This window comes from Lissotriton helveticus, chromosome 11 (genome assembly GCF_964261635.1).
Source record: "Lissotriton helveticus chromosome 11, aLisHel1.1, whole genome shotgun sequence".
Classification (NCBI taxonomy): domain Eukaryota; kingdom Metazoa; phylum Chordata; class Amphibia; order Caudata; family Salamandridae; genus Lissotriton; species Lissotriton helveticus.
The window spans coordinates 489,402,519-489,429,825 of NC_136072.1; the positions used below are offsets into that span (position 1 = coordinate 489,402,519).

The 27,307-nt window shown below is 40.9% G+C and overlaps 1 protein-coding gene across 1 annotated transcript in view; it reads right to left on the reverse strand.

The window, feature by feature from the left end:
• Window positions 1-27,307, reverse strand: part of LOC144792911 (period circadian protein homolog 2-like) — a 385,755-nt gene that overhangs the window by 335,776 nt on the left and 22,672 nt on the right. Inside the window, exons 2-3 of the mRNA XM_078668113.1 lie at window positions 12,452-12,956; window positions 9,540-9,635 (exon numbers count right to left, since the gene is read on the reverse strand). Of these exons, the coding sequence (XP_078524239.1) occupies window positions 9,540-9,635; window positions 12,452-12,855 (500 nt within the window). The 5' untranslated portion in view covers window positions 12,856-12,956. The remainder of the gene's footprint in view (window positions 1-9,539; window positions 9,636-12,451; window positions 12,957-27,307) is intronic.

The window sequence follows — 27,307 nt, forward strand, 5'->3', positions numbered from 1 at the left end:
TGTCACAATGTTTACCAATTCAATGTATACCTTCGAAGTCAGCAATGACTTTGGCCAGCTTTGGCTATCAAAGAGGTGTGCTCACATCTTCAAGAACACCAATTAAAAATGGCACACATGACAAATCTCCTTGATGCTTTGCCACCAAAGGAAGTGGTGGCTGTGGTAAAATGACCTGCATGTCAGACATTGCAAGATGAAGTGTCTTGTGGGCATGTTTTTGATGATTCAGCTGCTACGAATGTTCATTAGCTTACCTTCGTTTAAATCATGGTATTGTGCATGTAAGTTAAGATGGAATGATTCATGCTGTAAATGCTCACTGGTTTGATCCTCATTTTCCTAATTTGAAAGAAGAGTAAATGTCACTCATATGCCAACTGTAAAGCAAAGAATGTTGGCAAAAGTGTCAAATCTTCCTGAGTTCCCCATTTTACTTCATGGGGACCAACTGTCATACACATTAACTTCATTCAAATGCCCCAGTGCTGCTCTTACCAATATGTACTAAAAGTGGTTTGCTTGTATTCTGGGTAGGTGGAGGTGTTTGGTTGTCCAAAGGTAGGATGTTATTGTCGCTAAGAGTCTGATTCTGGACTTTATCCAAAAATTAGGAATTCCACTCAAAATCAGAAGTGACAAGGGCAAAGACTTAAGCCTGGATTATGAGTCTGGTGGTCCACGGACAGCCAGACTTGCGGGGGTGCAGCGGTGGCTGTCTCCCAACCACCCTACTACAACTAGAGCAGTGGGACTGCCATACCTCACCGCAGCCGCCTGGCAGTTTCGCTGCAGTCAGAAGGCAGCATTCTGCTTGGGGGGACCGCCGCATTCCCACCAAGCATATTACAAGTTTCCTCTTTGCCGGCGGTGTCATTGAGGTTCCTTCTCCATAAAGACCCTGGCAAAGAGGAAACAAAGGGGGCCCTGCAGGGTCCCCTGTGCCTCCTCTGCATGGGGATGCACACATGGGGGGGCATAACATGTGCCCCCTTATGTGTATGTGACCTAGTTCTGGCAGGGCTTGGACTTTTCAGTCCATGCTGTGCAGGAACAGTTTTCTGCATTCCCACTGGGGTTCCCATTTTCCTAGTCATTGCAGTGGGAATGCCAAAAATCAGCCTGCCAGACAGGAAGAAACTCCTAATCTGGCGGGAGGTCTGAACACGGCTTTGGCGGTGCGGTGGTGGGGCAGACCCAGCGCCGCACCACCAAAGTCATAAACGGACCCTTAGGGCCCCATTAGGATGGTGGGCGGACTTTTTCCACCCGCCATTCCAACGTAAAACGGGACCCCCCGCCATAAGGGAGCGGTCCAGTGGGGGCCATTAGGATGCAGCCGCCACATTGTCGGGCGCATCCCACATTTTTAACATTGCAGCAGGCGGTGCTGAAAGCACAGCCCACTGCAATGTTTAAGATGCACATTGCGCAGTTCAATGCACAACGTGACAGGCACCGTGCGGTGCCTGTCACGTTGTACAGTGAAATGCAGGGGGGTACCATAGGTACTCCCCATGTGCACCCCCTACCGCCCGGAGTCCCTGGGGGCCCGCAACGGGCCCCCACAAGACATTAGCGCATGCCTTTGCCACTACGGAAAAGCATGTTCCCGCCCACATCCTAATATGGATGGCGGTGTCTAACTGACACCGCCACCACATGAAACCCTTTTCCACCCGGTCAACTCGTTGACCGGGCGGAAAAGCGGTGGACGGTCTTTCCGTCCGCCGTGGTACCCCCGCTATAGTAATATGGCGGAGGGAAATGGGTGGCGGGCGGGGAAGGATGTCGGGCGGATCGTCACCGCCCGCATGGCAGTGGCGATCTGCCCGACATCCTAATGGGGCCCTTAGTGTCATTAGCAGCCCAAGAACTATGTAAAGCACTCCATGTGCAAAACTGAATTATGTGTTATGGTTGAACGCTTCATTGAAACTATCAAAAATAAAATATTGAAAGTCTGTTCTGTGACTAGTTCGAAGTGGCCTGATGCCTTATCCTTAACCTTAATGTTAATTATAACCACTCCCAACAAAACAACTAAGGGCCTGATGTATCAAAGGGTTTTACTCATTTTGACTCTATGGGAAAATGCATTAGTATATATCGGGCTTAGTTGTATGCTTATGAAATACTGAGGGGGAAGGTTGAGGATTCTTCTTCCACACTCCAGCTTTCCTAAATATATATATGGCTGATGGAGGATAGGGAGTGGCGCCCTAGTGGACTGCTGCTGCGAGCGCTGGTGCCCCACTGTATAACTGCAATACTTGATAGCGAAATCGCCCATTAAGGTGAGCTGGCGTGAGCATTGGACCCCTGGACCAACAAGAGCAGAAGAGCCTCCTGCGAGCTGAGACGGCCCCACTCCGGCACCCGGTGAGTCAGCGAGCTGCCGGGTGTGATTACCGGAACTAGTGGGGATGCCAGCCGGACGCAGCTACAGAGAATTTCGCGGCCCCTCAGGTCCAGTGTGAGTGAGGGTCTCCTTATGAATCCTCAAGGGTCCCCATGAAACATCCAGGACTGTACCTGACCTCAAGATGGCGTCTGGATAATCTGACAATCTCTGAGTACACCCGATCACTATCCTGACAACGGAGTCTGAGATTTATATCTGACGCCTGGTGGAGCTGCTCTGTTCAGCTATTGAGGAGATCGGCCTTGGTTCATCCCCTTCACCGTCACCTACGCAGCCGGACTTTGGGCACAGTTCCTCCCATCTTCCTGTCACGCCCATTTCTCCCTCAGCATTTTTCTGTAACTCTGCTTTTTCCTTATCTATCTATCTATCTATCTATCTATCTATCTATCTATCTATCTATCTATCTATCTATCTATCTATCTATCTATCTATTTATTTATCTATCTATCTATCTGACCGATGCCTATCCTGACAGCGGAGTCCGAGCATTATGTCTGACACCCAGTGGAGCTGCTCTGTTCAGCTATTGAGTAGATCGGCCTTGGTTCATCCCCTTGACCGTCACCTGCCTAGCCTAACTTTGGGCACAGTTTTCTCCCCGTCTCTCTGTCTCACCCATTCCCCCCTCATAATTTCCTGTAACTCTGCTTTTTTCTTGTCTCCTATTTATCTATCTATCTATCTATCTATCTATCTATCTATCTATCTATCTATCTATCTATCTATCTATCTATCTATCTATCTATCTGAACGATGCCCGATGGAGCTACCTTGAGAGCTATAGGGGTGATTGGCTGTTGAATCCCTCCTCGGCCGTCACCTACCTCGTCAGTCATTGGGCAGACTTTCCATTCGTCTCTCATAGTTCTACCCCCTCTTCCTCTCCCTTCTCACTCCGCCTTTCCGCTCTATTTTGTCTCTCTCTCTCGCATTTATTTGATGTAACGTGTAATTGCTATCTTTGCTGTAACATTGTTGATCCTTATGTAAAGTGCTCTGATACCTACGGGTCTAGCCAGCGCTATCTAAAACACTTAAAATAAAAATAAATGGAGTGTTGAGCTGCTGCAGTTAGTCGATTTAGCTTCCATTCTTGTAGTTGTAATTCTTATCATACTCATTTCCTTTATGTTCTTGATTTGGGTGTCAAAGCCCTAAAGAAAGGTAATTAGATGGAAAAGAAATAAAAATGCCCAATGTGTGCAAATGAAAGGGCAGACAGTTTTGCTCCAATGAGTTTCTCATGACAGCTGCCTGGTCTGTATGATTTCTCTGTTTTCCTTTATTTTCTCTAACTGGGTTTCAAAAACCTTAATAAATGCTACAAATCAATTTTCTGTAGAGTCCATAATAATGTGCAGACACTCTCTATGCTGTGGTAAAGATGAATGTTTAATAGGGCTAAAATGAATGATCTAACTATAATGAACCCCTTAATAATTGGCTGTGGTGCAAAGCCCTATGTTTGACTTCAAAACTGACAAATAAAGCCTGACCACAACAACTATGTCCTTGTTTGCTCTTAATAGACCATTGAATGTACAGCATGCATTGCTCAACTATCACCATGGAGAAAACTCAATTAGATTGTTTAATTTGCTGAGCTCAGAAGCATAGCTTCTCTTCAAATCACAGGATAACAATGAATACCCCTGGAAGCTGTGACGCAGGAGGTTTTCACAAAGCAGTTATAAAGTTCTGTCACAAGTTCCAAAGGAAAGAGTATGGTTATACCACTGTGTGTTGCGGAGAACACAGGTGATGTATGAATATCCTTAATCAGCCTGAAACACTGGTGATTACTGTTCTCACATTTCACTCCATTGATCTAACTCGTCTGTTAAATTATACACGGGCAAACCATAAGTAAATTATAGGCAAATATGTCTTGGCCCACTCAGAAGAGATCCTGTTTTACTCAGAGTCACACTTAAGCACCTCTACAAAAGACAATTCCTGTTAAGTATAGCTTAAATGACAGGGAAGATTATTTATCTTGAGGACTCTCTGCACATCTCCAAAGATGTTCAGTACCTGACTATTTTACCGCTACCCAAAATTCTTAAATTCACATTTGCCCCTTCCACCATCTCCCTTTATACATTAGGGTACAGTTCCACTGTGTTCAGCAGGGCCCTCTTAGAGTTTTGAACTCTACTGTTTAGATCCACATTTGCCCCTTCCACCATCTCCCTTTATACATTAAGGGCCAGATGTATCAAACAGTTTTACCCATTCTGTGCCTATGGGAAAATGTGTTTGTACATCTGGCCCTAAGGCACTAACAGGTCCCTCTTTGAGTTTCACACTCTGCTGTTTGAATTCATTAATGCCCAGCACACTTTATCCATCTGGGTGGCCATTTTATAGCAAACTCAGCACTCTCTAAAGATGCCCAAAAACACCTGATTTTCTTTTCCTGACACTATTTTGTTTTAACAAAGTCCACTGCCCTAGTGGATCCAGAAAATATCTTCAACTACCTGAACACTCTCAAAGGAGAGCTCAGACATCACCACAGCATCTTCCCAACTCGAAGAATTTTGTTACCTACACCAGTCTCAAGTCAGAATTGCACAAACAGCCATAATGATAATTCATGAACTCATCACGTTCAATGTATCAGCTACATCTGTCTTGTAGCACCCCCACTGAACCATCTTTTACAAACATTATCTTTTGTTATCATCCAATGATTGGTTTCATTGCACCAATAAGACTTTTTGCATCAAAAAAGACGTGTTGGTAATACATCAAAAAAGATGGCTCAATTCTCATAGCCCAAACTTTATAGAGGTGTACTGTAGTAAGTCTGCAGGGAAAGAAAGAACCACAAAATGTAGAAAGTGATCAATAGCAAATAGTATGCACATGAATACACATTTAGGATGTCTTCAGTTATATCTATCACTTTTTCCATATTATTACAAAATAATATATGGTAAAGCAGACCAACAAAGGCAATGGGTTCATTGATGTCATTCAACGAATTACCTGTCTAAATCTTACAACATATAGCTCTATATAGCCCTATTTGACTTGGTTTGCCACAGAAATTGACCTGGGTGTCCAGGGCCACCTGAAGATCATTTCTGCCTAGACAGAGTTCCTGTTATTTACCAAGAACAATAAAAAGCCCGGCTCAATGACATGAACCTTGACAGCTTGGAACCTTACCTTTCACCGAATGCCTAGCACTTGGAGTCATCCATGACACAAAACACACCCTCAAGGAGCACACTGCTAAAACAAATTACAAAGACGCCTAAGACCAGCTCTTTCTTCTAATGAAAGTGAAAATGTTTCTTACAGAAAGCAACTTCGGAACGGGGGTTCAAGCCCTCATACTGTTGCATCTGGATGGTGGTAATGTTCGACTCCATGTCCTCCCATACTCTACACTGGTAGCCCTTTGGGCCTTTCTACAGGCTGCAGCATGTCTCATCTAAGGCCTAATAAAATATGATCACATCACCCTGATGGAACTCCCTTGGCTCCCCTTGTCAACCCGCACCATCTTCAAAACTAGCTGCATCATTTACAAAGTTATCATGACCAGCGCTCATACTTATCTTACAGACAAACTCACCTTCTCTGCTGGATCTCCACACATCAACAGCCAGGACACCACCAAACTGCAGACTAAGAATAGTAAAAAAGAAAAAAACAAGCCTGCAGACCTTTTCTACTCATGCACCCAGGATCTAGAACAACATTCCTGTATTGGTATTCAGTCAAAATATCTAGTTGGAAATGTCGACTTACACTAATATCTAGTTTTAAATATTGTGAACCAGAAATATCAACAGCAAGAATATTGTGGTTAAGAATATTGACTTTAAGGTAAGAAGTAACGATTAAAAAAATATAGAAGTCATTAATATTGTTTGTAAAAATATAGTTGTTTAAAATATCAATTTTTTTAATTAGGGTTATGTAGTTTAATATATATTTTTAAATGCATGTGATGCGTTTTTTTGTATAAGTATTGTTTATGATTTTCAATATGTGTTACATTTTTAGTAGTTATTAATTTTATTTTAATTAAATGTTGCATTTTGTTAGTTCTCTGGCGGGTTGTGGGTTTATAGGAGAATCGGGTGGGAAGTAATTGAATGATAATAAATGAATACATCTTTTTTATTTATTAATATTTATTTAATTAGGATTTTATAATGTTAATTCTGTTTTTAATTTTTTGGGCTAAATTGTATGTGTGGGTTGTGGGGTTTATAGGAGTACAAGGTGGGAAGTAATTGATTTTTAATTAATTATTAATTAGTTGTTAATTAATATGAATTAATTAATTCCTAAATAATTATAGTAAATGTGTAATTCATTTTAGGTGCAGGTTGTGGGCTTATGGGTTAAAGGCGGGGAGTAAATTAATTTGATTTACTTTATAATTAGTTGGTAAATACTATTAGATATTTAATTGCAATTTGTTTTATTGTGTTATACATGTTTTAACAGGTTAATTTTAGGTGTGGGTTGTGGGGATTATAGGCGTAAAGAATTGGACGTCAATTAATTTTTTATGTGTTTTAATTTGTTTTTTAATTACAAATATTTGTTTAATTGACAACTAATTTTGTTAATTATGCAAATACATTTTTTTATTTTAGATGTGGGTTGTGAGTATTGTGGTGTTATAGGGTAGGAGGTAAGTGGACTAAATGTATGTAATAATTAATGTATTTGTTAATACATAATTTCTAAATAAAAATATATTTCTGTTTGAAAATATTTTTTACTATAATAAAATATTTGTAGATATTTGTGATATGTATTTAACATTATATGTTGTTTTAATATTAAATATCTTTGAATTTACTTCTTTTTAAAAAAAATTGTTTTTTGTTGATGATATTTTGTTTGTTTTTAATTTTGAACTGAATGGAGTGGGAATAGTAAATGTTTCCCCTCCGCAATTCAACACTTTCCCTATTGATGCACTGACTCGAGTGGGAATAGTACAGTGTATCTCTCCTCTATCCAACACTTTCCCTACTATTGCACTCATTGGAATAGAAATAGTAAATGTTATCCCTCTGCTATCCAACACTTTCCCTACTGTTGCACTCATTGGAGTGGGAATAGTAATTTTACCCCTCTGCTATCCAACCCTTTCCCTACTGTTGCACTGACTGGAGTGGGAATAGTGAGTTTTACACCTCTGCTAGCAAACACTTTCCCTACTGTTGCACTCATTGGAGTGGGAATACAAAGTTTTACCCCTCTGCTATCCAACACTTTCCCTACTGTTGCACTGACTGGAGTGGGAATAGTAAATGTTATCCCTCTGCTATCAAACACTTTCCCTATTGTTGCACTGACTGGAGTGGTAATAGTAATTTTATCCCTCCACTATCCAACACTTTCCCTACTGTTGCACTCATTACATTATATATATATATATATATATATATATATATATATATATATATATATATATATATATATATATATATATATATATATATATATATATATATATATATATATATATATATATATATATATATATATATATCCAATCGTCACAATGTGATCCAGCAGATCTTGAGAGCGCTCACCAGTGTGTGCTCAGCCCAGGGGTCGGATCCTGACCCAAAAATCACTTTTTACATACAAAGGGAGCGGCACAACCAGATAGTTTTTTTGAAGCCTTTTAATCAGCGCTGATTAAAAGGCTTCAAAAAAACTATCTGGTTGTGCCGCTCCCTTTGTATGTAAAAAAATAATATATATATATATATATAAAACGATATTTTGTACAATTATATTTATGACATTACTATGTTTTTAAAATATTTTTGTACTTACCATTATAAATATAGGATATTGATATTTTTGACATCATTATTTATAACTTGATATTGTGGTATGGGGATATTTTAGGTGTCGATATTCGGTCAGTGAACCATGACACTTCATTATCCCTCCACAACCCAAATTTCTTTTTTTTTACTCATTATTCTTATGCTTGTTTTAACCACGTACAAGGATCTGTTGCATTTTGGCTAGGCTTGCTCTATAGCAAAACCATATACAAACACACAAATAAATACTGAAATTAACTTCAAGTGAATCGTATATGTTCTACCCATAACATTTGAAACAAATTTCCTACACTTTAGAAGAGGCTGAGAAGGAGCAGGATTTCGAACAAAGGAAATACGAGTTTCCCACAAAACAGATATAAAAGCAAAGAGTGAAGCTTTTTCTCAGCCACCATGAAAATAAGATAACCCATAGAGGGGGAACAATATATACATGATAAACTCTAGTCACAACTCTAATCAGTTTTCATTTTTTGGAGTCTGCTGATAAAAGAAAGAGGTAGCAATTAACTCACAACCTGTGGTAGCGGTAGTTGTTGGTGGCTTTGATGCCTGTCCACTCCCCAAAAAAAAGCTGAAATAATAAGTCCAAAATAAGTCCACCAAGGCTGTTCCCCTAAGTACAAAGCCCAATGGGAAAAGCTAGTCCCCACTAACCCTAGCTAGATTAAAATCAACAACACAGATATAAAATGTAGTACGTCTGTAAAATGAACTGCTAGGCCAGCTCATCCCAAGCCTACACAGGAAACACACCTAAATGTTTTCCATTTTTAAAACATAAATAAGTGTGCACATTAACACCTTGGCTGCTTGACAGATCCTTCTGCTGTGCTGGGCTATAATGTTAATGGGTGTGGTCATGACGAGCTGAGCTCGTCGTGAGCACCCTAGAGGTATACCTCATGACGAGCTGAGCTCGTCGTGAGCATCGAAGGGGTTAATATAAACCAACATGTTTTGATTTGCTTTTTATTGTGATTTCAAAACGAGGGAAAAAACTTAAAAGGAGATTTCATGGGCACATTTCGTATTGACATCTCGCTCTCTACAAATGCCACATTGCTATCCACATGCTAATACCTTCACAAAATGGAAATAAATCTTGCCAGTCTACACTGGTGCACCTTTCAACCTGTATAGGGCGTTTCACAACATCAAGATATTTTTGTTTTCCACTGAACTATTCATTGTTGTTAGTACATATGGCTCTTACGGTTGCAACAGTATTTTCCAGGCAGATTAAGGACTCACATATACAGAATTACCTGCATCCACTTGTTGAATAGTTGTGCTCCGTGTCTGTCATCATAAGACGAAAAGCATTGGAACTCCCATGAAGGGACTGACTTGCTGATCTGGAACTGACAAAGAAATGGTTATGTTTTACAATGCAACTGTCATACAATGGTCTATTGTAGTTGATGGGAATGGAGCAGCTCATCTATCAAATATGTATTTTCCTATGAAATGAGCTCATATTGATTTTTCAATTCTCCTGCCTTAATCTCATGTATACAAGACAAAGAGAAAACCCTGCTGCTGAATTACGGAAGCCTTGCAGACAAATCTGTACACAAAATATGTTCTAAGAGTGTATGCACGATAAAACCATAAGAAAACGGGACTGAATTTAGAACCAATCTTTTATGTAGAGGATATTGTTACTCCTACCTGCAAGATTCTTCCCTCAGCCCAAACAAAGCCCTTGTGGAGGGCTCAGAAACTACCTCAGCAATCTCCTTCTCCTCAATAGCCCTTGTGTTTTGATCTCATTTAATACTTACCACATGATGCCTTGCCCTGTCCCATAGAGAATGGAGCAACCCACAGTGGCGATACAAATGTTTATCAAATACTATTTTGCATTCCTTACAGCCCTGTTAGGTATTTGCTACTAGAGACACCACAAGATGTTATGTAATGTTATGCTACGCAGATTTGTAGAGCACACTATCACCTGGGAGGGTATCCTGGCTCGGAGCAGGTGAGAGTCTAGCAGACCCTGGGATGTATTGGGACAATGTTGAAAAGCAAGGTCTTCAGCTTCATGTGGAATTCAAGAAGTGAAGAGGCGGGTCGTCTATGTAGGTGTAGGTCATTTCATGTTTCAGGAGTGATGTATGAGAAATTTCAACCTCTGGAGCTAGTTTTCCATATGCATGAAATGCGTGCAAGTAGGAGTCCATTTGAGGGTAGGTCTGGAAGTTTTCTGAAAGCAGATGCGACTGTTGAGGTATGCTGGGCCAGTGTTATATAGTGCCTTGAAAGTGTGGGTGAGGAGTTTAAACTGTGCTCATTTGTGTATGGGCAGATGAAATTAATATTCTTCACGTGGAATAGGACTGCAAATGTCAGCGAGTGCAGAAGCAGACTCCAAAGAACAAAGACAGGGCAGCTTGGGATATCAATGTTTCAACATTAAAAGGAGACAATTGCAAACAAAAATTTCCGAGTCTTTCTTTAGATGAGATCCTAAAGATTTACAGAATGACTCTTTCAGCATTTAATGATTTCTTGAGTTTGACTGTAAGCAGCACCCGCTGCAATGTAAAAAATGCATGCCTTGCTTTTGCATGCAGAACGTGACAGGCACCGCGCGGTGCCTGCCACATTGTGCATGCAAATGCAGGGGGGGTACCATAGGTACCCCCATATGCACCCCCCACACCCCCAACACCTTGGGGGCCTGCAACGGGCCCCCAAAAGCAGAAACCGCATGCCTTTCCATGGCAGCAACGCCTCCATGGAAAGGCTGATCTCCGCCATCATCATAATATGAATGGCCGTGTCTTGCAGACACCGCCACCATATTACCACGTTTTCCGCCAGGTCCGACCGGTGGAAAAGTGGCGGGCGGTCTTTCCGCGGACCCTTCAGCCATTCTAATATAGTGGGGGCTAATCAGGCACGGAAGTCGGGTAGATCGCCTCCGCCGGGCGAGCGGTGGCTACCGCCGGCCCAGTAGGGCGATCCGCCCGCCATCGTAATAGACCCCTAAGTAATTCGAACTCCTTTGGGCATGCCTATGAGAGACAACAAGGCCAGCAACAGTCTACAAAAAAAAGCACTAGCCCCACCAAAATGGAATGATGACATACTTTTCCTATACTTTTGGGATCGGAAAATTGTGACTTCTAGTAGGACACATTTGGGTTTTAGAGATCCAGGAAGAGGCACACAACAATTGGGACGAGCCCTAATGCAAGAAGCTCAGCCTAGAAGAACAAAGGGAAAATAGGAAAAATGTATCATACCCGAGTCATCTTCGTCTCTTACTTGACTAACCAGAGATTTGTGTTAATTCCCAGGGCAAGGATATATGTGATGCAAGTTCCCATTTCCTATATTAGCATTGCTGTAAAGCTGCTGGCTGCTATACTTTCACCTGTTTCACTCTTTCTTGTGCTGTCTCTAGGGAGTTCAAAGCCCAATCCAATTAAAAGCATCAATTCACCATTAGTCTTTTTCTGGGTTTCGACTGTAACAGACGGGCATTTTCATGCTTGAATAGTGAACTTTCAAAGTTTCGATGAAAGTTTATTTTCTTTCGTTTAGCAAGGGAGATTGTTTTTTGTTGTTTTATATTTTGCTGACAGAAACAGAGGGTTTCCTGGTCCTCATGAGTAAATCACTGGCAACAAAACAATAGGAGTACTTACACTGCTTTACCAACATGCGCAAGAGAGAAAACCCGTACTTGTGTTGCACATACATGGTACCCCGATTAATTAAGTGCCATATAAACACTGAGCATATTTAATGTGCTTCTGTCCTTTTGTTAGTCTTTTCCTTCCAGTGTTTGACTATTTTATAAATCTAAAAAAATATGCATCTTTGATGGGCCCAGGCTCCCCAAAACACTGTGGCACATGGCTGCGGCCCATGGTCTTGTTCACTGTCTCCCTAGGCAAGGGGGTTTTGGATGTCTGTCAAGAAATTGGGCCCAACTGGCAAACATTTTGCTTTGTAATACATCTAGTACTCATGGCTTACTTTTAAGTTCCAGGAGTATGCCAAAAGTGCTAGAGGGTTACATTAGAGATACTTCTGTCTTACTCCTGGAATTCAGCAGTAAGCCAGGACTACCACAAGAGTAAGTCATACCTACTTATAGCAAAATCTTTGTGGCTAAGGCCCTATATGTCATAGGTACGATGCTTCAGGTACACAGGAATACCTTTTAAGGCTCTCTGAGGACTCCATCAGTATTTCTGCATCTTTACGGCTGTCATACAAGCTGCCGTTGGAAGTCTGAAGGGTCTCGCTGCCAGGAGATTCATTGCCACTGGAACCATGCCCATTTGAGTCGTTCTCGTTCATTTCATTGCCACTGGATCCACTGGTCAGCTCCATGTCCTCCTGGAGCACTTCCTGGCTAATTCCAGCCTTCAACTGTTGACTGCTTTCATCACAAACCATTCCTGCAGGTTCAGCGACTGCTCCAGAGTACCCACTCACATATGGCTGCTCCGCTAAGGGTATCGAGGGCAGTAAAACATTTTCTTGGTATTGAAGTTGAAGATTGGGGGTTACTGGGGTGCAGCAGTAGCAACTTCTTATGTTATTGCCCTCTTTGGACATTTCATTCAATACCGTTCTTAGTTTTACGACTTTGTGCTGTCGTTAGTGTTTAGACTCTTGCTAGAAGACTGTTGATCTCTTGAAAAGGGGGCGATGAAAACCTGAAAAAAAAAGCAAAAACTATTGGAACCCCAACAAGACAAATTACAAGAACTATAACAAATAGCACATTTCAACACAGTATGAATTTTCAAGACGTGCCTGAAAATGCAACTAGAAGTAAAAAGCAATAACAATACAGCATTATAAAAAAATATTATGTTCTTCAGTGGAAATGGCTGTTTGAATTGTAATATTTTTGCCCTTTCTGCAAGACAAACTACAGGAAGGTTAGAATACTGTTATCGCGTACAGCTCACACAAAGGGTATTTATCACACACCATGCTTCGAAACAGAGACCTTTGAAGGTATGGGCAAAGTGAACTGTGGCCCTTGGACCCAGCCTTTCAGGAGGCCCCCTCATAAACCCACCTCTGTTCTGCAAAGGCTTGCCCTGGTGACCTTGGATAATTCTTCAACACATTATTTTAAATGCTGATTCTCTTTCATTTATTTTTGGTTTGAGTGGTCTGTGAAAGTCTATTACAGACACATAGAAATGCTGTGTTTATGTTTCATGCAACATCCTTAAATAAGGTTTCTTTTAGATCAATCTATTCTATCAATATGGAGCAATAGAGGGCTATAGGAGCACGGTCGCCCTCCTCTCAACTAGTCCAAATAACACAAGACCTGTTCCTTAAGGCTTATCTCTTCTCTAATGTGGATGTAGACTAACTTTCTCCTAGTATTTACGTAGATTATTCCTTCAATTTCTCATAAGGTAGTATCAAACCACTTCCTTCGCCTATTTTTCTATCTAAAAAAGTGTGTCTTTTGTCAAATGAAAGTCAAAGCCCATCTAATAGTCTTTAGAAGGGTCACCTTGGTGTATTTACCAAAACAAACACATCCATCCATGTATTGTAATAATCCAAAACGTGAAAAAATAGTGCGCACGTGAGGTGCCATTTTGCTTTTTTCACTATTTTTTCACGTTTTGGATTATTAAAATCCTTAAGACATACCTGGTTGGAAATTGTATTTTTCACTGCTTTGGCATAAAAGCAGTGTATAATCAGTTTCATATTCACTACTCTTACGTCAATCTTGTGAATAAACTAGTTCTGAAGCAAGCTGCTGGGTAGGTATTGATATGCTCAAGTGACCAAAAGGGCACAGTGGAATGACAGATGATGGACGGCTGTAGTGATCGGCTGGTTACGTTCTAGTGTTTAGTTGTGATGTGCTTCCATCAGCCACTCCCTAAGGGCTGGCTTCCACACTCACCCCCACACCCATACATCACAGATGTCACAAGACATGTGAACCTGCCAATAAAAGGGGCCATGCGCAGGTGCCCTGGGCCAGTTTCAGATACTCTAACACTATGCCTGTGTCTTTCCTTTATGTGTATTGGGGCCTAGGGCACTGACCCCTACATACGGCCATCAACAATTTCGTCCACTGAATCTCAATGCACATCAGACCTAAAGACGTGGCTGGATTGTCGGTGCTCATCCATGCAGATTGACAGCTGTCAGCCGGTCAAATCCATGTTGGCAGTGGCTCTGACAGAGCAACTACCAGCACACCGTCTGCTCTCCTCTTTTGAAAAGTATGGCCCTGGTGGTGAGAGGGTGACAGAACACCAGGTAAGCATTTCTCTCTTTTTTCCAGTGGGCAGGCAGAGTTTTGGGTGAGCTACCAATAGCGGAAAAGTAGGGTGGAAGGCAGAGGTGTACTTAATTTATTTTTAAATTGTTTATGAAATATATCTTTCCTCTAGCAGCCTCTAGTGTTTCAAGTGAAATTGACTCAGGATGGCAGATAGGCTCAGTTTGAAATCACATGCCACCTATTACCTATTTGTAATGCAGGCCTTTCTGATTAGGTTACAACTTGTGATTGCTGGTGTGTGCAGAACTGGCAATGCGAAAAGAAAAGTAAGCTTCATACCCAAACGCCAGGATAATCGCTGGCTAATCGCAGTCTCAATAACCAAGTAATAAATAAATGTGATTCTTCTTGTGTCAAGTGAAGGGACTAGTGTCACTGCTTGGTAGGTGCTACCTCTCGTATCTGCTGCTATGTTGATATATTTGCATCTATTTTCTTCTGCCCCTAAGGCAGAAGATTACCCTGGGCAGTGAAAATCTGCTTTCATCCATATTTGGAGTGTTGCGCTCTGTGGACCACAAAATAGTCCTGGAAAATGCAGAAGTCCCCATCTATTTTAACTGGTAGCCTAGCAGTCAATCAGTCTGCTTTACATATAAATAATGATTCTCATTGCTTGAGAGGTAGCCAGTCAGGTTGGCTGAAACAGAAGATTTTTTCAGCTCTTCTGACTGGTACTTTCTGACAAAGCCACCTGGCCTCCATGTTTAGACCAGATTAGTTACCAGGTAGCATTTCTAAATAGGTGGAACAATCCTTACTTCCTTACTAATCTGCATGTCTTTGTAGGTATGAGAAAATGCTATTTGCTGCGATTTCATGTCCCCAGAACTGGCACCTATGGACTGGAAAATTTGCAGCTGGCTCGCTGAAGATGGCAGGTGCCTGAAGGAGTTGATTGAATGTGGAGGTGATGCCTACACCTCAATGTAGCATGGCATAGCCGAGGTGTATGGCTGAAGTTGATCACAGTGGTATCGCCTTGGAAACCAAGTGTCATTATGATGGTCAACTCATTTCCAAGATGGGTATTGGTGCATACTGCAGTATATTCTATAGAACATGTTTTATTCGTATTAAAGTGATATACATCAAAATGTGTGTAGATAGTGGCAGCACATTTATCCCTTTTGTGCCCCTTTAAGGTTTTGCTATGCCTATTTGTGTGAGTGGTTCATGCTGGTAGTTGTGGCTACAGTACCATGGGTTATTCTGGTCCCTGAAAGTTGGGGATCATTTGTTAAAGAGTTTAGGCCTATTTTTTCCTGGGTACTTGTGTGACAATGCACATGTAGTGTGATGTTAATGTGGCTCTGTGCTTCTGTAATTGTTAACCAGTGGTCTGTGACTCACACTTGGCACCTATTTGGAGGGTATTTGGACAGGTGAGTGTTTGCATATCTGGGGGCTTGACCAGGAAGAAGATTTATCTTGTGCTTTCAATGCACAGCATTTGTGATTCTGTGTTTGAGTGTTGAGTTTTTTCCCTTTCCAGTTATTTGTTTGCTGCAGTCCTTTGTTATTAGAAATGTTTATGTCTATGCACCAATGCTTACTGATAATGGCATGTGTAATGGAAAACAGTTTGGTTTGTGGGATTGACACTGTGATGTAATTTCTCGAGTACTGTAGCTGTTGTTGCAGAGGAAGCTTTGTACTCAGTCAACCTAGCACTGTACTTCACACTCAGGGGAGATGGTCCTCCCATGGGACTTTCTTCGTCGTAGTGAGGGGTGAAAAATCAGGATGTCCCACTGTCGGTCACCCAATGAATACCATTAATTGGCAGCCAACTCACAAACTGGTTATTAGGTTCAAATATATTACCATGCTGTAATGCAACTGGAAAACCCAATCCCCTAAAGAAGTTTAGCTTGACAAGAATAATCGAAACCAATAGCTCTGCTGTGGCTACACAGAACAAGAGCAAAAGAGCCTGATGTTCTGAAATAATCTATGACCTTGCCTATTGTTCATTTAGAAATTGGATAATTGTAGGTACAGTTTCTGTGGAAAGGACATCAAGACACAATTAAAGACTCAGATACATTTAGATAGTTTAGTTACTGTGTTAAAGATCCAAAATCAAAACATACAAGTATGATTTGAAGAAGCTCAGTCATGAGTCTCACTGCTCAAAATTTAAAATAAAAAATCTAGTCAAAGTAAATCTATAGCTAAATCCAGGCATCTATAAATGGATGGTTCCAATCGTTAGAGATTTCTACAAGCAATAAAGGCAAGAGGATGGTTTCACAAGGGTTCTCAAAGCATGGGCATTGGGATCAAGTTAAAGTCCGCTAGGGAAACGTCCATGGGCATGGGCATGGGCACGGGGAAGGGAGCATAAATCAAGAAAGTTCGAATGTGGTCTCTCACCAAACTGCACCAAATCATCCAACAGGCAAGTTCATCAGTATGGGCGAAAAGGCAAGGGACGTGATAGAGAAAGTCCAGCAGGCAGGCTTGAGGCAAGGAATGTGAAGAGTGGGTAGCCAGGCCCTCCCTCCACCTAGGATAGTCACGTTTTATAGTCCAAATTGTCCATGGTGACATCAATAGTCACCCTACGATGATCAATCGTCATGTGACCATTCTTCCATTCTCCAGGTACTAATTGATACTCCAGCATACTTTGCCATGCTCCTCATCAGAAACGACTGTCCATTCCATCTTCACAGGTTAGTTGACAAAGCTTATTTATTTTGTTGATCTCAATGGAATCACTCCAAAGGTCAGGTTCCCACCATTCATACAGAAAGAAATGCTGCAAAATAAGTCTCTTGTCGCTTAAAGAATGTCGCATGGACAAGAACAAAAAACGCAACATTTAAGGAAACTTATCAAATTCCATTTACATCAGGCTATGAAATATTGCAGCCTAAGGGAAAAAACAATTCAGATGCTTTTTAAAGATAACATTTCTTATTTAGTAAAATAACTCCTAATTAAGTACAAACATAACAAATTAAATCAAACATATCATATATGAGCATTTTGTAAGGTTGTCAGTAATTGTTACTCAGAAATGTTCAACTGTCATTGTGGCCTACCACAATTTCAAAAAGTAGCAACAAGCAAACTATTTCTAAAAATCATTAAAAAAAATTGTTTCTATGATTAAAAGATCTTTATATTGTTAGGCAGTTATACTGAAAGTTTTAATCATATAATACATTGCAGGCATGAACTGCACCACTGTCAAGTTTGTTATGGCGCTCTACAATCAAGTCATAACGAATGCTAAGTTTCATCGTTAATTTTCATGACATCCTTGTAAGAATATAAGATAATCAGTTACTAAACATCTTAAATGTACTATTTGATTTGATTAATCCTACTGTTTATACTCAGACAGAGGGGGCCCGTGATAACGGATGAAGGTAGAGAAGCAGGGGAAAGAAACAAAGGCTACTTATACAAAAATTCTCTACCTGTATCGATCAAAATGCGCTATATATCGCAGATAAATGGACACCCAAAAAGCTGGGCAATGGACAAAGGCATGCGACAGTCTGAGATTCAAAACATATCAAAATTTATTAATAATCAATTCACATTATAATGTTTTAAATAGGCAATAAATAGGAGATAAAAAGGAGACAAATAACATTCCACAACATACTCACTCAGCCATTCACACCAAAAGACTCATAGCCATGCATACTCATGCGTTCTGAAACTCGGGAATCCAGCCATCCTCACAGCAACAAAGGCAGTACAAAAATAAGTGGACCACAATAACCAGGGAATAATAACATTAATAGTGATTTTTTTTATGTACACACATCGGTGACCGGTCAAATGCCGGAACAGCCAAGCCGCTGGTTGGTGCAAAGCGGTATTTAAATACAGAGCCAATCAGAGAGGGCGTGTATGGGAAGTGGGGACGAAACCACACCTACTGCGATGGCGGCTGGTAGCCGGCCTGGGAAGGGAATAAGGGCTCCTAAAGAAAGTTCAAGCGCAGGCAGCCCATGAAAAAACAAAATAACAGCGCTGTCAAAGGTGCTACCCAAGTGCAGGTAGGTCGACTAAAAGAATTAAAGACAATAAAGGCTATAGGAACAATTAGTATAATCCCCGGTCTGCTACAAATGATGACTATAAAACAATAGAATTATTACAAAAACAGTTTCAAGAATAAATGCGTGCGAGTGGGGTCCGCGCATCAGAAAAACCCAGTGGCTGGGGCAGGATCCTGGGAGGGTAAGAGAAGGCCAGAGTGGGTGGAGCCCCACACCGCAGCCAACAGAATACTTCTCCCACACGGATGTGAAACACCACGCTCTTTATCCAATTTGGCATCTTCATCGAAATTGCCAAATAAAACGACGGATGTACCCGCCGGTTGCTCTACTTTCCTGTTAACCCTACCGAAAGTCCATGGTACTTAACCCGTTTATGCCGGGTTCGAACTATCACCGGCTACCCAAACCGTTTTCACTCACACCGCCCACAGCCCTGAAGAGTCACGAGCTAACGGCTCGCTTGACGAAACACGTGTCGGCTGGTTGTTGTTTTTTTGTCTTGATGTCAACCTTCCAGAACAGGAAGGCCCAATACACCTGAAAGAAACTATTTATATGTGTCTACCTTGTCTCATTACTCATGTTTTTGCACTCCTTATTCTTCTTCTAAAAGAAAACCTGTATGATTAACTCTTCATAACGTGTGCACAGGACTTGTGTTGTATCTATTTGGTTGGGCCCATGCCAACCCCTACAGAGGTTTATTGGGTCACCTCTGACCGTGTTGCACCATTCTTATCTTGTGTCTTTACCCATACTTTCCGCTACCAGCACAGGCACCACGTTTTCTTGTACACTCTAAAACCCTACACGGAATCCACAGAATCCCTCAGATGATGGCATTCTCCCATGGGAGATCCTCATTGAGTCCCTTCTCCTTCGTGTTAATGGTATAGATCCAATATACCACTCTTTTCTTGCGTATAGCATTTACATCAGTACCACTGGGGGCATGTATCTTCTCCAGTATGGTCCAACAGAGGTCACCTTCTGTGTGTTGGTACTCGATCCAGTACTTTACTGGGGGGCAGCATGTTTATGTAGCCTTATGTTAGAATTATGTTCCCCTATTCGGATTCTGCACTTCCAGCCAGTTTCTCCCTTATATGCTGAAACACAGGGGCAAAGGATTATGTAGATAATATTGGCTGATCAACAGTTGGTCATGTCTTTAAGGGATACCGTGCGGTCGTTGATGCAAACCTGGTCGTTCACTATGGCGTTTGGACAGGCTTGGCAAGTCCGACATTTGTGGTTGCCGTTGATCGGTAGGTTCCCTCTAATGGACTTCTGAATTAAATGGTATTTGGGAGATCTTTTGGCCTTCACTAGGATATTTTTAAGGTTCTTATTCCTTTTGAAGGCAAAGAGAGGCTTCTGGATAATTTGTGGCTGCTGACCCATGTTCAAGATATGCCGTTGAGAATTGATTATTTGGCGTATCTTGTGGTCATAGTTCGAGTGTTTGGTAACACATACCACTCTGTCAGTCTGTTCCTTGTCTCTGGGTTGAAACATGGTCTCACAGTCGTAGTACTTCACTCACTTGAGGGCATCTTTAATAAGCCTAGTAGGGTATCCTCTCAAGATGAGCTTATTTTTCAAAGTTTCGGTATGTACCAGGTAGTTTTTAATAGTGGTACAATTTCTGCTAAGGCGCAGAAATTGGCTGAATGGAATGCCATCTTTTTGGCACCTAGGATGGAAACTGCTATATTGCAGCAGCGTGTTTCTTGCCGTGGGAGTGGTGAATAGTGAGACAGATAGTTTCCCAGCCGCCCGGTCAGAGCATGTTTGACTCGTTTTTCCTGAATGAGCACTTTATTTTCTTTAACAGACCCAATTGTTTTTTTGGAGATGCATGGAGGAGCTATTATCTGCATTATACCAGTCTTCCTAGCCACGTTGTTTTGAACCATTCCTACCTAGTTCTATTTGTTCATATCAAGCTTTGTTTGCTATCTGCAGTAATACCCCGTGTTCATGCTCTTTTTCTTCACCTGCACTTTCTCTTATTCCTTGTATCGTTGTTCTATGCTTCATTCTTCTTTGCTTCTGTCCCCTACCAGGTACTTTCTGGACTCCTTCTTTTTATAAAGTGGAAAATTGTTTGTTTGCTGTGATCAGCCCGGAGGGCCAGAAGCCCCAGGTAGCCATATGCATATATTCTTTCTCTACCTGCGTTTAAGTGTGTCCTTATTTCCTATCTTGACTCTACACCTTTTATATCATTCACCGCTCTGCTGTTCTGATCACTGGTATCTTACCAGGACACTTTAAGCACATGGTATTTTACTTTTGTCTATCAGGCTAAGACTTTTTGTTATTTCCTTATTTTCTATGCCCGATCCATGTCTGTAGAGAGGGTGATTGTTCTATGATTATTTGTCACACATTATATCTCTTCAGTGTGAACTGGTCCCTTAATTTTGTCTAGTGTTAACTCAATTCTGAAGCTGGGCCCTTTGACTGAAAGAGCATGCATTGTATTAACCTTATCATGATTGTTTCCTAATCTCAGACTGTGGCATGCCTTTGTCCATTGGCCAGCTTTTTGGGTGTCCATTTATCTGCGACGTATAGCGCATTTTGATTGATATTGGTGGAGAATTTTTGTATAAGTAGTCTTTAATCCTACTGTTTCCACCAAGTCAAGCACACAGTGCAGGTACTTCAACTTCTCTCAGTTTCAGTGTTGTTTTTCTAGATGTGTGCAAAGTGCACATTTATTTTTTCGTTGTCAAGATTGATTTATGTGTTGCGTAAAACATGATCACTTTTACACAGCATGGAGCCCCCCTGGGATGGCAAATTAAGCCTTCACAAAATCCACATTCGATCATCACAAATCACATTTTTGTTTTCTTAAGCCTTTTTCTTCAAAACTCTTCTAGAATTTAATTTCATCATAGTATTTACATTGTTCGTCTTCTAGTTCAAGATCAGATCATGTTCTTTTCACTCCTTGTGTATTCTTTTTATATTTTCAGAATTTGATAGATAATATCAGCAGCAAAATGCATGAAGAGATTGCCACTAATGGTCTCAAGATTGAAGTCATTAGTCCTTTACATAAGTTGCTAACGGTCGATACTCCCTTCCCTATTATCTCCCAGGCACTGTCAAATGTTAATCCTTTCAAGTCTTTAAGTCAGCAAGGTTTTTAATATACCTCTCTAAATCTCTGCTCTAATCCGATATGCAAGTGCAACATTGTCGGACTTTTAAAAGACTCCACCCTCCTTCTCGAAAAGGCTGTCAAGTGTAAGTTGACTTTACATCACCATTGATCTTATTGAAATCATTTCAATATCTAGAACAGAAAATCCCCCAGCTGGACAGATGGCTAATTTATCAAGTTTAATGCTACTGCTATGGAAGGTATTAAGGTTCCAAAAATTATCACCTACTATTTCATTAACATACTCACCTCTATTCATGCTCCCGTTTCTCTCTTTTAATTCTGCTTCAACCGCTATCCAACACTTTCCCTACTGGTGCACTCACTGGAGTGGGAATCGTAATTTTTACCCCTATGCTATCCAACAGTTTCCCTACTGTTGCACTCCCTGGAGAGGGAATAGCAATTTTAACTCCTACGCTATACAACACTTTCCCTATTGTTGCACTCACTGGAGTGGGAATAGTAATTTTTACCCTTAGGCTATCCAACACTTTCCCTACTGTTGCACTCCCTGCAGTGGGAATAGTAAATGTAACCCCTATGCTATCCAACACTTTCCCTACTGTTGCACTCACTAGAGTGGGAATAGTAATTTTAACTCCTAAGCTATCCAACACTTTCCCTACTGTTGCACTCACTGGAGTGGGAATAGTAATTTTACCCCTACGCTATCCAACACTTTCCCTACTGTTGCACTCACTGGAGTGGGAATAGTAATTTTTACATTTACGCTATCCAACACTTTCCCTACTGTTGCACTGTTTGGAGTTGGAATGGTAATTTTATTCCCTCCGCTATCTAATATTTTTTGTATTATTTTAGTTAATGTAGTATATAATTAATTTAAAAAAGATTACAAATAATGCTATTTTTTTATTTGTTATATATATTTATTTACATTATTATTTATATTATTGTTTCATGTGTATAGCTGTATTTATAATTTATAAATTTATAAGATTTTTTACAATTTATAAGTTATTAAAATAATGATTAAAAAAATAAGAATACGTAAGTTTATATATTATATATTATATGTGTATGTTTAAATAATTTTCACATTATATATATATGTTACTTATAATTTTAAACATTTTGAAATATTTTTAACTAAGTTTATTTTAATTACATGTATTATTTACTTTATTTTACATTATTTTTTTTACTTAAATAAAAAACGATATTTTTAACAACAATATTTTTTACATCAATATTTTTTTTCTCAATATTTTTGTATTTACCATAATGTAGATAGGATGTCTATATTCTTGACTTCCATATTCTTGCGTCGATATCTCTGTAGGTTGATATTCTGTCCTTCAATATTCTGTCAGTGATTTAATAGATAGCCCATTGTTTCAGCAAGTGAAGCTTCAGGGTGCGGGTTTAAGCTTTTTAGTACAGGAAGTTCAGAAAAGTTCAGATCTTGATTTGAATAATGATATTGAAATCAATCAGAACCCATAAAACAAACTAGTCAATACACTGCAAGAAATTCCATATGTTAATGGTAAACTATGATAGGTAACATCTTCGGCAACTGAAGCACGTATTTGCGTACATATGTAGCAATCTCCAGCATCCATTGTGTAAATGTATTTATTTAGTAACCTAGTGTAGACATTTAGCAAACAAGTTTTTGAGAAATCAAGATGTAAAGTCTCACTATTTAAAGCAATAAAATTAATACTAATTATTTTAGCGGTTTTTAAAGTAGTGATAAACCTAGGATTTTGAACGGGTACATAATACGGAAAATTTAAATAATAAACAATGCAAATAATATCAATCCAATACAGATATAATTCCAGCATATACATGTTTGTATCTAAGATTTCAGTGTTAGGCCTCATGGCTTCTCACGATTCAGACCGTTATCTAAAATATGTTTTTTAATGGCAGCAATTTGTTTGAGCAATTTAGCAAAGTTCGGCATAAAAATACAAAGGCAAAGCTTAATGGTTCTGTTCAAAATGAGAAATATGCAAATCACCTTTGTTGATGAGTATACTTAGGATAAATTCTCTCAGGCTATTAAGTGGTACATGAAGATTGAAATTCAAATCCACAACAAAGTTTGTTTCAAGAAGGTTCAGATGGACTCATATTGTAAAAGCAAAAGGTAGCAAACTCCTGCTCCTATTCATTTGTAGCCAGATAAGTCCATTCAAGAGACAAACTTTTGGCTGGGTATTCTCGCTCTTTTTGATCTCCTTACAGCTGTTTGCTCATCATCACTTTCACTATAATTAGTCTGTTCGGAACTTTCAGTTGTGGTTTGCGGTACTCGCACTCATCCTTCAGTTAAGCAACGTTGAAGTATTTCACCTTTTCCAGGCCAACCGTCTCCAGGTAGAACTCGCTTTCTTGCTGCATTAGTCCTTTCATTAGGGTCACTACTTCTCGTAGTCAATTTTACTGGCTGAGACCCTTACATAAAATCAATAACTGAATCGCTCAGACCACCCTCGGGGCAATCAAGTGCTGTCCCAGTTACTTGCTGGTCCCAGATTGACTAACTTGCTCCCTCTGTCTAACTGGTGATCTAATTTCGTATGTTTTCCTCCACAAATTCTCAATGATTCTCAAATTAAATGTTCCATAATGAGGAAACTGTAAAGCATGGGTACTCACAAACATTTTTCCAGGGGCTATTTTCCACTCCCCTGCGTGCCAGGCATTTACAAGATTCCTCTTTCTCTTCATAGCTCCTTGTAGCTTGTTTCCTGATTTCTTTTACTGAACCAAAGGAGTGTAAAAGCTGTTGTTTGGGATAACATGAATCAAATCAATGGAACTAAGCCCTAAAATGTAATGGTTTATAGAAAGAAATACAAAGTCTGACTGATGTGTTGTGTGGCATTGGCCACTCAGCTCCAAGAACAACATGGGCACTACATGACTAATAGCACTGGAAGGAGAGCACAGACACCAAAAGTCCCTTTTATGACTGTGGCCTCCCGAACTGGTCATACAGGTGTTGGTATGAGTGTAGTGCAACCGAGTGAAAGCCCTTCAAAGGAGAGGGGCTCACTTAACAGCATGGCCTTGCAGACTTAGCGACTGAGAGCATAGTGATTTTAGTCAAGCCTACTAGACAGTACATGCGTTGTCTGTTGCAAGGCTTATTGTGGCTTATTATAAACATGGAGGGGCTTGGAGCAAGCCTCTTGCTTTACAATTGATTGGCCTTCCTTGTCACTATCATTTATCTGCCTGCTTCTTATTTGTGTCACAACTTCTGAACAGTGTGTGTTCCCTCCCATTGAGTATTGCCTCTTTACCATGTGTATTTATTTGCCTGGTGTCTGTGCTTGAAATTATATGACTATTTTTTTTCTTTTACTATTATTATATCTATAAGCTGCCAGTACTTTGAAAACGGCAATGTCCCTGTCTATGACAAAAAACACTTATACTTTGGGTACAGACGTCCCTTGCAACAGTCTGTGGTGTAATATTTTGCCACCTATATCTGAACCGAGCAGCGTGTACATGAAATGGAACATATTATTTGCAAATTACACTTCTCGGCAGCAACAGTAAGAGAGCGTTGAATAAATCGGAGTCACTGCTCACGACCAACAATCTGTAGATTGAAGCATGCTTCGGTTCAGAAATGATTTGAAATTGCACAGAGGTTTTGGGACACGTTACGCATAAAAATACTGGTGTGCAAGCAACCTCTATTGGTAAACCACTTCATACTGTTGTGAGCATAAATTTGTATTCTTTTTCAGTGACTCACGTTGAAAAAGTTGGGTCATACCACAGAAAAGTATGGAAGGGGCACAACAAGCAAAACAGGTAGCAACACCATATAAGTGAAAGATTTTCACCAAGACGCTCCAAAAAAATTATGAGGCTGGGAGCCGAAAGTATGCCACGCTAACATTATGAAGACAGTTGTATAAGAAGTCGTTTTTGCAAAGAGGAAACCCTAAGTAGGTTTTCAGAAGCACCCTTGGCTGGGTAATCTGATGAACTCACAAATTCTTCGTGCACACTCCGGACATGTTCTTTTGGTTAAAAATGTTTACAACACACGAGCCATAATGTGCAACCACAAACTCACTTACTATGCAGTTCGTTAACTTTCACAGGCAAGAAAAATCCAAAAGTGCAGTGTTGTACACGGCATTCATCAATTAGCAATGTTCAGAAAGGAATCTGGGAGGACAGGGACGGCCTTAGGCATGTGCAAGGTGTGCACCTGCACAGGGCCACCAAACCCCAGGGGACACCACGACAATATATATCCTTAATATAATAATCCTCTAAGGATGGATACATATTTGCGTGGGTGCCCCTGCCCCCCCCCCCCCCCCTCTTCACTGGCCTCCACGCCCGGACCGACTCTTCCGGGGCCCCCTTCCTATGCTCCCTGCCCAGGGCCACCATGAGCCTAGAGCCGCCCCTGGGGAGGATAAACCGTAGTAAGATGCCCCTCAGAAGATATGAAAAGGATCACATAATTCACTGATTTTTGCCCATGCTGATGTAACCAAAGTGATAATAAACGATCGGTCAATTTAAGGGGCTAGCACAAGTTTGGATTCTGCATTATGTGCAGCATTAGAGGTACTCAATTAAAAGTTAAATACAATGTTTTCCACTGACTTTGTGTGTGGACTTTTACCACCTTTTCAGGTGGAGGACTTCATTGGGGATGGGAGATTGGAGCAAAGGAGAATCCATGCGAATAGGATACCCGAGGGAGGAGGGACAGAAGTGGACGGAAGGACTTGGAGCCTAATTACAATGTTGGGCAGCCTGCCACCGACAGGCAGTCTGTGGTGGTCTGCCTGACAGACCGGCCATCACTCCGACCACCGCATTTCAATGCAGGTGGTCGGACTGCTAAGGTCGGGGGAAAGACCGCCGCCTCTGACAGGATCGAAGATCAAGTCAGGCAACGGTCAGAATCGTATTGCAACTATGGAGGTGGTACTTGTGGAGGCACGGCCATAAGGGTTATGATGTACGTTTCCAGTAGCCTTTTCATGGTGGTCCGCCAGCAATGAAAAGGCTGTCGGAAATGGACTTGAAGGCCCCTACCAGGGCCCACACCCCCTGTGGGCCACTATAAAGTGGGCCTGGGGGCACCTGTAGTGCCCTCATGTACATCCATGCACAGTGTGCCAGGCACCACATGGTGACTGGCACATGGTGCATGAATGTACACAAAGTGCCCTTTTACACAGCAGCTTGTGCTGCGGCCCTTCTCCTGGGCTACAGCACAAGCTGCAGTGTAAAAGAGCACATTTCTGCCCACCCGCCCAGCGGGCACATCCTATTCGGCAGTCAGACTGTCGTCTGCCTGTCAGGAGGTATCCGGACTGACATGATAGCGGGCGGCATTTTGACCGCCCGTTATTGGAAATGCCCCCCTAATTCATAGGAATACAGAGGAGAAGGATGAATTAGAAACAGCCTTGTATGAGTTAGAAGAAGACAAACAAAAGAGTGGCTAGGATAAAACTAAAAAGGAAGAGAAGCATGGCAAAGGATGTAAGG